Source organism: Streptopelia decaocto (assembly GCF_964273445.1).
Source record: "Streptopelia decaocto genome assembly, chromosome: 2".
NCBI classification, from domain to species: Eukaryota; Metazoa; Chordata; class Aves; order Columbiformes; family Columbidae; genus Streptopelia; species Streptopelia decaocto.
Genome location: NC_138655.1, coordinates 146,364,550 through 146,378,339, shown reverse-complemented (window position 1 = coordinate 146,378,339; position 13,790 = coordinate 146,364,550). Strand labels below are relative to the sequence as shown.

At 44.2% G+C, this 13,790-nt stretch overlaps 1 protein-coding gene across 1 annotated transcript; it reads right to left on the bottom strand.

Annotated features, from left to right (window-relative positions):
• Window positions 1-1,795: 1,795 nt before the first annotated feature.
• LOC309436720 (phthioceranic/hydroxyphthioceranic acid synthase-like) lies at window positions 1,796-13,509 on the bottom strand (the record flags this gene model as incomplete). The annotated part of the gene is made up of 6 exons (XM_082046163.1): window positions 1,796-7,490; window positions 7,776-7,957; window positions 8,061-8,264; window positions 10,103-10,263; window positions 11,655-11,808; window positions 13,449-13,509. The coding sequence occupies 6 exons, from the start codon at window positions 13,507-13,509 to the stop codon at window positions 1,932-1,934; spliced, it is 6,321 nt and encodes a 2,106-aa protein (XP_081902289.1). The 3' UTR covers window positions 1,796-1,931.
• Window positions 13,510-13,790: the final 281 nt, after the last annotated feature.

Genomic DNA, 13,790 nt, shown 5'->3' with positions numbered 1-13,790 from the left:
GAGCCCAGTGACAGGCACTGTGGCTGCTCAGACCCAGACAGCAGGTGCTGCAGCTGAATCAGAGAACCAACCCATGTCTGTATCAGTCGCCCCTCCCCAGAAAAAGAAATACACAAAGAAATCAGTTTGCTTAGTGAGGGAAGATAATAACCTGGCCCTGAGGAAGAGGCAGAACCAGAGATAATCACCTGATCTCTGTCCCCAGGTGGGCTGCAAGATACACAAAAGGGGTGAGCACATCGCTGCTTGCCTGCTCCAATGCTGGGACAACGGGGCTGGTAGTGTGGAATTAGAGGGTAGGGAAGCTGAGCAACTAGGTTCCCTGTCTAGGGAAGGGGGCATTGACAAGGCGATTAGAAAAAAGACACAAACCCTCAGCCTCTGGAGGTGACTTCTGTCGAGTGTGAAGGAAAGGTACCCCTTCAAGGAAGAGACTACCTGTCACCAAGGCAAGTGGACCACCATGGAGAAAGGTATCCAGTACCTGAGGGAATTAGCTGTTCTGGAGGTGATTTATAATGACATCAATAATGATTATTTACCCAGAGATCCCAATGAAGTCCAGTGCACATAACCCATGTGGCGGAAGCTGCTGAAGAGTGCACCATCGTCCTGTGCCAACTCATTGGCAGTAATGTCCTGGAAAGAAGGCAAGGGACAAACGGCGGATGAATTGGCTGGCCAGCTCCAGCGATACGAGGGGAGTCTTATCTTCCTCCCTCTGGGCCTGCATCTCAGCTGTGGAGAAACTGCCAGACGTGCTAGCTGAAAAATTATCCCGAGACTTCCAGCGTTTTGAAGACAGGTTCCACTCCCCACCTGTATGGCTTAGGGTCTCGGTTACTCGGAATGAGTGTCTCTCCGATCAAGAGAGAGGATATAAAGGGTATACAAAACCAGGCACCCTGTGGTTTTTCCTGGGTGACCATGGAGAAGACATGAGGAGGTGGGACGGGCAACCCACCTCAGTCCTAGAGGCATGGGTACATGAGTAGAAAGGAAAGACAACCACAAGAGATTATGCCAGGAAACATGCTGCTCCAGTTTCCAGCAGGCAGTTCCCCAGACTGAGTAGAAGGATGTGGGTTTATCTGCCAGCTGGGCCTGGGGCTAAGCTATGACAATGAGGAAAAAAAGATTAAAACAAGACAAAGATACACTTTAAATCTTGCTTTTTAAACTTTTTTACGATTCTTGTTTATTTGGGCTCCCATAAAAGATGGTAAATTAATAAAGAAAACTAGTTGGTTTACTGTATGCTTTGCAACTGGCAGATTTAAAATATTTTTGCAGACGAAAGAAAAAATTAAGTTCCATTTTTTTATAAGAAAACTTTGGATTTCACGATATCTAGATGTCTTTCAAAAAGACACACGTATTTATACACATTTGATAATATGCAAAAAAAGAATAATACATTAGAATATTAAAATCACAAAAAATGTTATACACATATGCTGCTTTACATGTCCATTAATAATTTAGAATCGAAAGCACATAATTTTCTTCAAGACTTTCATACAGTTTAAAAAAATGCAATGTGCATTTAATGTACAAATTTACTGAATTACAGTATATATGTATTAACCTTCCTATTTCCACTTTAAAATATTGAAAAATAAGGGCAAAAGTATTGAAAGTAACAAATCAAACTGTTGACTGAAATTAAAACAGCTAAAGCAATGGTAGAAGAACCTGGTGTAGGTTTTTCTGCGTTGACAAAGAAGAATGCTTTCAGCATCACCAGGTGTTCTACCCTGGAACAGGCTCCCCAGGGAGGTGCCACGGCCCCAAGCCTGACAGTGTTCAAGAAGCATTTGGACAAAGCCCTCAGACACATGGTGTGAACTGTGGGGTCGTCACATGCAGGGACAAGAGTTGGACTCGATGATCCTTGTTGGGTCCCTTCCAAGTCAGGACATTCTATGATTTTAGAGCCAGCTCCCATTTTCTGCACTTTCAACCACATCATTTTTTTCCTCAACTATTCCATTTGCATTGCTTTTTTCTTCTAGAAGAACTACTAAACTTGACAGAGTTGCGTGAGGATCAAGCAGTTTAAGAAGAGGTATGTCCACCTTCCTCTCTTGAAAGACACGGTTCTGAATTGTCATAGCTAACATAGAGTCTACGCCCAATGATGAAAGTGGTGTATTCATGGTTAGTTCATCTGGGCTCAGTCTAGTGAGGTCACTCACCAGTGAGGTGATAAAGTCTTCAGATTTGATTAAGGCAGTATCCTGGACCTGAGTTTCCTCAAAGGTTTCAAGCTTGTTCCTGAATTCTTCAGACATAAGTGACTGGAAGCGACTTTTGAGTGAAATAATCCGAGCAAAAACATGATGAAATAAAGTTTGAAAGTTTAATTTGACGACAGCTTGCTGTGGGTTATTTGTAAGTAAGCTCTTCCTCAAATACTCATGAATTTCATGCACTTGCAGAATGTCTATGCCCTTGGATTCCAGAATGTTCTGAATATGGTTTTGATTGAGCAGTATACCGAGGTTCAAAGCACCCCAGTTAATGGATTGGCCAGACAGCCCACAGTTCCTCCTGTAGAGGCAGAAGACATCCAAGAAGGAGTTTGCAGCTGCATAGTTTGCCTGGGTAGAATTTCCCAGAAAGGAAGTAACAGAGGAGTAGCACACAAAGTAGTCAAGCTCCTGGCCTCTGGTAGCCCAATGAAGATTTAGGGTCCCTGCTACTTTTGGGTTCAGCACTTTCTGAAAGTCAGCCAAGTTCAGAACTTCAAGACGGCCATCGTGTAAAACAACAGCACTTTGAAACACACCTTTGACTGGGCTCCCTGCAAAGATGTTCGTGATGGACTGGAAAGCTTTCTCAACGTCCCTGGTTGAGGTAACATCACACTGCACAAACACTACTTTGCTCCCTTTATACTGCTGCTGCAAAGCATCCATCTCTTCTTGCTTCTCATGGCTTGGAATTTTCCTGGAGAGTATTGCAATACCCCCTCCTCCATTCTCAGCTATGAATTTCACTGTTTCAAAGCCAAGTCCAGTGAGCCCCCCGACTACTATGTAAACAGCATTCTGCTTGAACAATTTCTTCTGGGATTCGTACAACGGTATATCTGAAAGCACGGTGATGTCCTTCTGCCTTCTCAGTACAGCAAGTGGGACGGATTTGCAGGTAAAATAGGACATGACCGAGTTCATTCTTTCAAAGTTCTCAGTCTGCTGAAAAACAGAACCTGATAGATGTCTAAACCGTTTCATATCCATGGACCTGATCCACGCATGCACAGTCTTTTGCAATTCCTTTAGAGATGCTTTCTGGAAAATGCTGGTAAGTGTAAGGATATGAAAGCTGATATTTTCATGATCAATGTCGCTGACATTCTGGATACATTCAGACTGGCGACTGCCACACACTATCACCACATCTTTAAGAAAGTACATGTGGGCAAGGTCCTCCTGAGACAGTCTGCTTACTGGAGGAAGAACAACAAGGGCATTGCATGATTTTATATACTGGAGCTTATCAGGAGCGGGCCTTGCAAGTACTGTTCTCCAGCCCATCTCTTCTGCTGCCGCAGAAAGAACATGGCACAAAACTGATGATGGTTCTGTAGAAATAATACCCAGTGTTCTGCCAGGTTGTCCCTTGGGTAACCTCTGATTTAAGATTTCCCACGCAATGATAAAGTATGACATACAGGGGACATTCTGAAAGCATGGGAATTTCTTTACATTGAAGCAAGCTGTTCCTGGAATCCGAACTCTGGATGACGCAGCGGCTGGATAACATGAAACCACGTGATCTCCCACTTTAACTTTCTTCACATCAATGCCTGTTGCTGTTACCGTGCCACTGAAATCAAGAGCTAAAAGTCTGTGTTTGTCTACTGCTTGTGTATTCCAATACAGTGTATTGCCAAAATTATGACTAGAAACACTGATGGGAAAATAATCTTCTGAGTGGAGACATATTTTATCCAGTTGAATTTCAACACTCCACTTGTCAAGCTGAGTAGCAGGGCTGGTGGACAATTCAGCAGACAAATCTTTTGCTGTGTACGGATCAGAAGTGTGCAAAGTGAATGTTTCTGACTTCTGGAGAGATCTTACACGTTGGCTGTGGTCCGAATCTACAAAAGGTGTGCGTCTGATTTCAGCCACGTAAGTTCTTCCTTGGCTGATGCAAACTTCTGGATAGTCCACAACTTTGTACATGACAAGAACATCTGCTAGCACTGAGATATCCAGGGAACTGGAAGAGCTGAGGTCAATCATCTGAAATGTGACATCTGGAACTTCAACAACACAAGTTCTGGTCATGCCATACAATGCAAACCCACAGTTAATGTGGTCTACATGTCTTTCTGTTGTTCTGTAGGTGATAACTCTGACTAAACAGCGGGACGCTTTCTCTCTTAATGCCACAATAACTTGGCGATAGGCTTCACAACACTTTGCCAATTGGTCTACCACTTTGCTTGGGAAATCTTCATTTAACTTTTGAATTCCCCACAAAAACAGAATTTCATCATAATCCTCAACATCTGCTCTCATCTTATTCTGTGCATGGCCTCCCAATAGGGCTTCCCAGTCTTCATACATAACATATCTTGAATCAGGATGCAAATATTTTTTGAGCTGTTCAGCTATCCCAAATTTGTCAGCAAACACTAGGACTCTGGGCATAGCCCCCAGATGTCCAATCATCTGTGAAAGAGACACTTCTTTCCACTTGTTTTCAAACATGAACTCATTCTCCCTGGAAGATTCTTGCTTAATGAAAATGATGACAACATTCTTGAGTTCAGCCAAAACAGACCCATGTTTGTCCATAAAGCATCCACAGACCTCTAGGCAGTTCCCAATGGATTTGCTTGTTCTCATGTATATCATCATTTCTTCCTCCAGTGGACGGAGCACCACCAGGCTGCCGATCCCTGAAGGAAACCCTGCTCTGGACTGGAATGTCCTTGAGGTCATGACAGTGGTCATTTGCAGAAAACAGTCAAGTAGTACTGGATGGATATGATAATTGTACATCTCTCTGATGGTCTCCTTGTTCACCTTTATGCTTGTTATAGCTTCCTTTAGTTCCTGGCAATAATGCACATCACTGAGCTGCCTGAATATGGAGCCATACTGAAAGCCAACACGAGACAGTGCTTCGTAAACCGCCTCTCTGCTAACCACTGACCTGCATCTTCGATAGATATCTTGGCAGGAGATGCTGCGTTCTTCCACCACAGCTTCAGGCCCCTTTGTAACTTGGCCTGCAGCATAAACTGCGTTGGAGGAAGAGAGTATCTCAAAGGCTGTCACTGCTTTTTGCGGACTCAGCTTGATTCTTAGGACTTGGGAACTCTCCATGAGAACACACGGTGCGGAAAAACTGATACTCATCCGGCAAGCACTCAGAGGCACTCTAGGTCTTGAGCTGCTCATCACAGAGGCCAGACCAAGCTCCACATAAAAAGCACCAGGGACTAAAGCCACATCATTGTTCTTGTGCTCGTATAAGTATGATGTCGTGTCCTGAGACAGCAGGCAGCCAAACTCCGTGTTGTCACTGTTTATGTCATAAATCAAAGGATGACTGCAGCTGACACCTCTTTGGTTTGCTTGTTGGTGGATATCCAGACGGGCCATGAGTTTTTTGCGATCAAATTGATACCGTGGAATGGCCACTGGAACACTTTGATACCCATTATAAAAGTGCTGCCAATTGGGATTGTATCCAAGTTCAAACAGATCTCCTACCAGTGTGAAGAGTGTCTGATACTCTGCATCAGTTTGCAAAGAGGAGAACACTTTGGTGCCTTTTCCTAGAGTTTCCATTATGCTTCGTTGCAATGCTCGGTGAGGACTTATTTCCACAAAAACCACATTTTCCCTGTCTCTAGCTGCTGTTTTGATGGCTTGAGAGAAAGCAACAGGCTCACGAGTATGCCGAGCCCAGAATTTGCCCTGAGAATAGTCATTTTCAGAAGCAGCCACCCCAGTCAGAGTTGAAACCACTTCAATTTCCCCCTTCTGTTTCTCTAAAGGATGTATGTTGTCTTCCAACTCCCCAAGTATCATATCCATGCTGGGGCTGTGGTATGCAACTGGAACGTTTAAAACATGAAGAAAGATGTTTCTCTGGCTGAAAACTTGAGCTAAATCTCTCTGCACAGCATCCACAGAGTCTGAATTTCCCGACAAGGTGCAGGAAACTGGGCTGTTGAAAGCTGCAATGCACACCTTTCCCGAGTAGCGATGCAAATGTTCAGCGATCTCTTGAACAGGGATGTTTCCAACCACCAACATTCTCCCGCCGGCAGTCTTCGCCTGCAGCCTGCTCCGGTGATAAACCACTTTGACTGCATCTGCCAGGGACAGGTACCCAGCAAAATGGGCAGCAGCAACCTCCCCTACCGAGTGGCCAACAACAGCAACTGGTTTAATGCCCCAGTATTTCAGAAGGGCAGCTACGGCAACTTGCAGGGTAAAAAGCAAAGGCTGGGAAAGCTCTGCATTCAACAAATCCTTTGGGCTGTGACCTCTTGCTGGCAGGAGGCTGATGGGAGCGTGTTTCTGAAAAAGCGCTTCTATTTCCTTACACTTGTCTCTGAACACTGGCTCTGAGCTCAGCAGTACCTCACTGAAGTCCTTCAGCGTTACGCCATTGCCACAGAACACAAACACCAGCTGTGGTTCTGCCTTTGACATGGCAAGTTCAGTGCTCGCTGCTGACATAATCTGTTGCTGCAAGTGCTGCAGAGAGTTTGTGACAAATGCTTTTCGGTACCTGCAGTTGGCATGGCTTCTTCTGCAGGCGGACGTATAGGCCAGGCTGGGGAGAGTTATAGAGTTTCTTGTGCTCAGCTGGTCAGCTGTATCGGCCATTGTCATATGAAGGGACTTACTTGATGCTGCTGACAGCACAACTAATTCAAGGGGCCTCTTAAAGGCAGGAAGAGGCTCTGGCTGCTTAACCTGCCTGACTACGATATGCGCATTGGTTCCTCCAAAGCCAAAGCAGTTGATGCCAGCTACTCTTCCATACTCACTGGATTCTTCCCAGGGCTCTACAGTTGTGGGAACTGCGAGATTTAATTTCTCTGTATCGATGCTGCTCATCTCCTTTGAGTAATGCAAGGATGGCACAATCTTTCCATGGTGCATCATCAGAAGCACTTTGATTAACCCTGCTGCTCCAGCAGCTGACTCCGTGTGGCCAATATTTCCCTTCACTGAACCAATTTTCAGAACGGAAACTTGTGAAGACCTGTTTTTACCAATGACGCTACCTAGGCTTTCAGCTTCGGTAGGGTCTCCAGCGGCAGTTCCTGTACCGTGTGCTTCAACGTACTGCACAACTGAGGGATCAACATGAGTTTCATAAATACTGCGCAGTAACTTCTCTTGCTCTGTTCGAGACGGTCTTGTGATTGGAGTAATGGACCTACCGTTCTGATTTACTGCACTGATGTGTATAACACCCCAGATTTTGCAATAGTCTTCCTTTGCCTGTTTCATAAAAAGGTAAAATTATCTTTAGTAACCTGATGCTTTTTCTGTATAGGAGAAAACAAAGCAACAATACGCAGAACAGACTGACTATAATGCTAACTTTTAAATGCGTGATCCCTTTCTCATGCTAGGGGAAGTGCATCAATGCTTAATGCTTAATAAACACTTTGTTCATGTTAAACTTGAACTGGAAAATTATTTCGGGAGTAATTATTAGAACTGGAGACACCAATTCAGGCCAGCAACCAGTCTCACTTTAGGCTGCCTCACAAGCAATCTTACCTTTTTCAGTGGTTTGAGGAAAACAACACCACAACCTTCTCCCCTTCCATAGCCATCTGCCTTTTTGGAGAAGGGTTTGCTTATTCCCTCTGGAGAGATCATTTTTGCTTTAGTGAGAGACACAAAGGTGCGCGGATCTATTATGCAGTTCACTCCACCACAGATTGCTGCCTCACAGTCTCCTGGAGTGAAATAGAAATATCCTCATGCTGAGATGTCCAAGATGATAAACAGAAACAGTACCAATCCTTATTTCTTTCTGCAGCATCTCTTCAGTCCCATTACCTGATTTAATTGCTCGCCAGGCATAGTGCAGGGCAAAAAGAAAAGACGAACATGCCGTGTCAATAGCCAGTGATGGTCCAGTCAGATTAAAGGTGAACGAGACCCTGTTAGCAGCAATGCTCATGGCTGTTCCGGTACCATCATAATGATTTATTTCACTTACTGCTCTGCTTGTTACGATTTCATAGTCTCGATTCATAAGACCTGTAAAAATATCAAATACATGTCACATGAACCCGAGCAAAAAAGGGATGTACAGCTCTGAAGGTGCCAGCATGCAACCCTTGAAATTTCTACCTGCACAATAAATGACAGACCTTTCCCGATGGCTGAGCTCACTGTATGATGCAGTTAAGCTCTGTGTAGCCTGCTTAGACCCCTGTATCTCAGTCTGAGAGTAGTTGTTTTGCTTCGCTATGGGAATATGTATTAAGAAGCTGTAATGAGAATAGCAGGGATATAAATGTAGAGGACATTACCTTCAATTCCTCAGCTGTTCCAAGTTAAAGGCCACAGCACAAACCACATCCAATGCTTTTTATTTATCTTTGGTTTGGTCACTGTGATCCAGTAAGAGAGAAATAGAAAAGAATAACAGGGTCTGTGAGAGGAGTTGCGTCCTCTTTCTGAGAACACATGCTTGAAATACAGTGGATACCCAAGTCCATGGGCATGTGTGAGAAATGCAGTACATCTACTTGGAAATCAAGGAATAGCCTGATCTGTGAAAGAGGAGCATGACTCAGACTAGAAGTTATTCTAAAGAGTTTACCCTTGTAGTTACATCAGCCAACTCCTCTTAAAAGAGGGGAGGGGAGGGGAGGGGAGGGGAGGGGAGGGGAGGGGAGGGGAGGGGAGGGGAGGGGAGGGGAGGGGAGGGGAGGGGAGGGGAGGGGAGAGGAGAGGAGAGGAGAGGAGAGGAGAGGAGAGGAGAGGAGAGGAGAGGAGAGGAGAGGAGAGGAGAGGAGAGGAGAGGAGAGGAGAGGAGAGGAGAGGAGAGGAGAGGAGAGGAGAGGAGAGGAGAGGAGAGGAGAGGAGAGGAGAGGAGAGGAGAGGAGAGGAGAGGAGAGGAGAGGAGAGGAGAGGAGAGGAGAGGAGAGGAGAGGAGAGGAGAGGAGAGGAGAGGAGAGGAGAGGAGAGGAGAGGAGAGGAGAGGAGAGGAGAGGAGAGGAGAGGAGAGGAGAGGAGAGGAGAGGAGAGAAGTTGGAAGTGACCTACAATGATCCAACTGCCTGACTAATTCAGGGCTCACCAAAAGTTGAAGCACATTATTAAGGTCATTGTCCAAGCGTTTCTTAAACAATGACATGCATGGGGTTATCAACCACATCTCTAGGGAACCTGTTGCAGTGTTTAACCACTCTCTCTGTAAATATTAATAAATGCTTCTTGGCATTGAGTCTGAACCTCCCCTGGCGCAGCTTTGAAACATTCCCACATGTCTTGTCACTGGATCCCAGGGAGAAGAGCTCAGCACCTCCCTCCCCTCTTTCTCTCCTCAGGAAGCTGTAGAGAGCAAAGTTCACCCCTCAGCCTCCGTCTCTCCAAACTCAACAGAACCAGAGACCTCAGCCACTCCGCACAGGACATCCCTGTCACCAGCTTTGTTGACCTCCTCTGGATGCCTCCTTTTAAATTGAGGGGCCCAGAGCTGCACACAGTGCCTTGGCAGCGCACTAATATCTGCATGAGGATTTCTGCCACTTTAAAAGGATCTGAACCCCCACAACACCTTAACCAATGTTATACCAGAAAACAGTACATTGGACGAAAGCGTAGGCCTGGCTTGAAGTATCGTTCCTTGGAAGGGTTGCATAAAGTAGACAGTTTAACTGTTTCCTGCTTCATCTTCAGTGACTGAAGACACTAAGATATGTGAATCATTTAATGAACTCCTAGAGCAGCAAAAAAATAACCTGTAGTGTCATAGCACAGCAGCCTTAGACCTCCAGTGCTAGATAGGTACATAAAGTTCATGAGGGAGTGCTTCAGCTTTTGTGAGGTTGAAGTGTCCTTTCTTTACCGTGAAATCTTCATCTTACCAATAAAAACACCTGTTTTGGTGCCACTGACAGCTTCTACAGGGACTCCTGCATCCTCCAGGGCTTTGTATGTGCATTCTATCAGTAACTTCTGTTGCGGATCCATACGTTCAGCTTCTGTATTATTAATCCCAAACAGGTGGTTGTCAAATGTATTAAACCTAAAATACACAGACCAGAAAATTGTACAACATATATACAACATGCATTTACTTCTAGACTCAAAGTACACCATTTTTTTGCAATTTCATTAAAAGCAGAGCAGAAACTGATGCTTAGGCCTCAGTTGCCATTTATGAAATTCAGAATCAAGAGGTTATAGGCCAAAGATGTTTTATGTTCCACCACAAAGTATGTATGCTTACAATTATTCTGCATTTCAGAGTTATAAGCCCACTCCTAGAATCTTGTATTCACATGGCTATTCCACTAGTACCAACAGGACTCCGCAGATTATGAAAATTTGCCTTCTAAGTTATTTTAAGGCTGTATGGGCCAATGGCTTTACAGTTTAATATCGTTAAATGGAGCATAGCTCAGAGACTTTACAGAGACACCCATACTTTTCTAGTAATAAATTTAAAATATTTAATGAGTGTGTTTGTCTTTAAAAAAATCTTCAAAGTATGGCCACGGTTACAAATGACCCAGTCCAGGCTTAATCTTGTATCCCAAGATCAGATTTTTATGCCCTTCTGTCATTTCTTGATTTCAGTAGAGAATTCAATATCTAAAATGGGACTAATCACTGAAGCAATTCTGGGTCCTACGATTCAGACCTGCTACGTATTAATCTCAGGGGACAATAAGATTGCTTCTGTGCATTTGAGCTTGTCATCTGAATAAAGGTCTACAGCCTGAGGAATTATGGTGAATGTGGACTTCAAATAAAAGACACCTATGTTGATCTTACCGTAATATGCTAGTCTTATAATTGTGATTTGCATTAATGACAGCCCCATACAGCTGTACTCATATCTCCCATATCCCATATCTTCGCCTGATGCTTGTGCATACATAATCTGTCATATTATAAAAGAGTGACTCAGAATAAATAAAATGTTTATTATTTAAAGGCATGGGAGTATAAGCCTAGAGAAAAGCAAAATTACCGTGAAATTAGGAATAGTTAAGTTTTACAAGCACACCTAACACTTAAATTATGCATAAGATCCCCTTCCTGACTTTCTAGCAAAACCTGACCTCCCTACTTTGTCTCTAAATTGTCACACCAGCACGTGAATTAGAGCTACTTGTTTTCTCAGCCCATGGTGTGTATGTACATACTAGTTTGATTATGTAATCGAAGGTCGTATGTGTTCTCAGACATGTACATATGTGCTTAACATGGCCTGTGACTAAAATTGCTCATCGATGTCACACACCAGAAATTCCCGCAGTTTGACAACTGCGTGTTCATCATGCAACATAACGAAAGCCGGTTCCTTGGTCCCATTTATAAGCTCTCCCTTTGGCTTGCACCCTCTGAAAGACTGGACACACTGGTCTAAGCACAAAAAGAATCAGCGGCACGGCAGAGTATTGGACTCACTCATCGAGAAGAGCAGCTCGTGTTGTACATATTTTTCCTGGCTTGTTATCATCTGGATCATACCACTCCTTGGCATTAAATCTCTCAGGGGGGATTTCTACTGTGCAGTTTTTGCCTTCCTCCAGGACTTTCCAGAAATTGTCAATTCCATCGCCTGTTGTACAAAGGTTTCAAGTAGATTAAATTATATGCTCCCCCTCCCCATGCTGAATCAGAAACACACAGTTACAAGGAACTCCCATATATAAATCTAGGTTGTAAAAAGAGAATCACCAGAGAAAGAAAAGATCATTCTTTGGTAAGAGGAAAATGGAAAGGCGTGATTGATCCCCTCGCTGCTTGCCTAAAAGCAAAGGAACAGATATGATGAGGTCTTTCTATGCCTGTACAGCACCCCTCCTCAGGCAGCTCCACTGGCTGCAACAGGTCAGCTCTGCATATTCGGTCTTGAAGACAGACGGAGCTTACAAATACCAGGAAAATGCCAGAGGCATTGTCCTTTGTCCCTAACACTAAAAGGACATCTAAATCAAAAATAAAGCTATGTCTATATTCTCTGCTGCAACAGCTGAGTGCAACAGCTCACCACTGGAATGTCAGGGTCGTTGTCCTTGCTGGTTGAGATCCAGAGCTCCAGCTCCAAGAAGTGACAATATGTCTATGCCCTCTTCTTAGCCCTGAAAGCAACTAACATGGCATCCACAAGCGGCCCACATTCCTCCAACACATGGCTTGCACCAAATCACCGTTCAATGCTCTGGCATGAGCCTGCTGCTACATACTTACTAGCACTTCACCACATTCAGAACCATCCATGTTTGCTCAGTTAGCTGTGGGCCACACAGCTATCGCTGTGACACATAAACCTACTGAATCTTGGACTAAATGAAGCCAGGAACTGAAATGTGGTGAGAGCAAGAAAGAACACAAGGAAAGGGAGAGACCAACATGCCCTTTAGGGCTGAACACCAACTTCCAAGGACAGAACTGTATTCCACTCCCTGGATTACTTCTGCATTTTTATAAATCAGAATCTACCTAATGTAAAGAGTATGGACAGTTTAACAGCAGCAGCTAAAACCTAGAAAGCTCTCACAGCTATCTCAATATCCCCACTCATCTAATCTCAATCAACCATCTAATCTCAATCAACCATCTAATCTCAAAATATAAAGTTAACCGTCACTTTCATAGGGCCTAATTGTAACTAAGATTGTAAATATGAGGTTGCTGTCTTTTATTATGGCAAGCAATATCTGTTCTTTATTGACGTCGGCTTCTCATCTTGTACAAGAAGCAGTATTTAGGTGTGTATATCAGAGCTGTATTTATTTAGCTCTGCTCTCTTCCGGGAGCTTTCAAGGTGATCACTGCAATAAAGCAGGAAGCTAGCTTTTAGTAAGACCCAACCTATTTATCCTACAAGCAGAGCTGGTGATCTGTCCTGTCCCTAGAGATGCACAGTCCTGCAATCATGCACAATCGTCCAGCCAGTGCATGGGCAGAAAGCTCAAACCGTCCCAGGCCCATCCAGTTCATTTGTATGAGTTCCACGTGTGCAGCCCAACGCCCTGCCCACAGCCAGCACCACACGTTTGTCTGTCAGTGCACAAATTGGAACCCATTAGTTACCACCATAGCATGACCTTTTAAAAAGATCCTACAGGTAGCAAGGCAATGAATTCTACGAAAGTAAGAGAGGAACGTGTGGTTTTCCTCCACCTCCGCATGAAGGAGTGACTGTGCTTTTCAACAGTCACTCAGCAGCCTGCTTTGCTGTTACCCAAAACTTACCTCCAGGGAAGTTGCATCCTATTCCCACAATAGCAATTTCATCTCCAGTCTCCATCTTCATCTCCTGGGCTGCACAATACAGATAGAAGTATCAGCCAGTTAAAAAAGTTATGCATTTATCATTAAATAAATATTAGGTTAAAATATCAACTTCCCACAAACGCATCTTGAATGATCTATTGCTGGTTGTGATGTGAAATGACACTCCCACAGATGGCAGGAGCTGTGCGGTCTTTTTCTTGTTGTCTTGACTTTTAGAGGAAAATCCCTGACTAATTCCTCTGACTCCCTCATTCACAAACACTACTTTCTACTGTCAAGCTCTGCTACTGCTGCCACCAG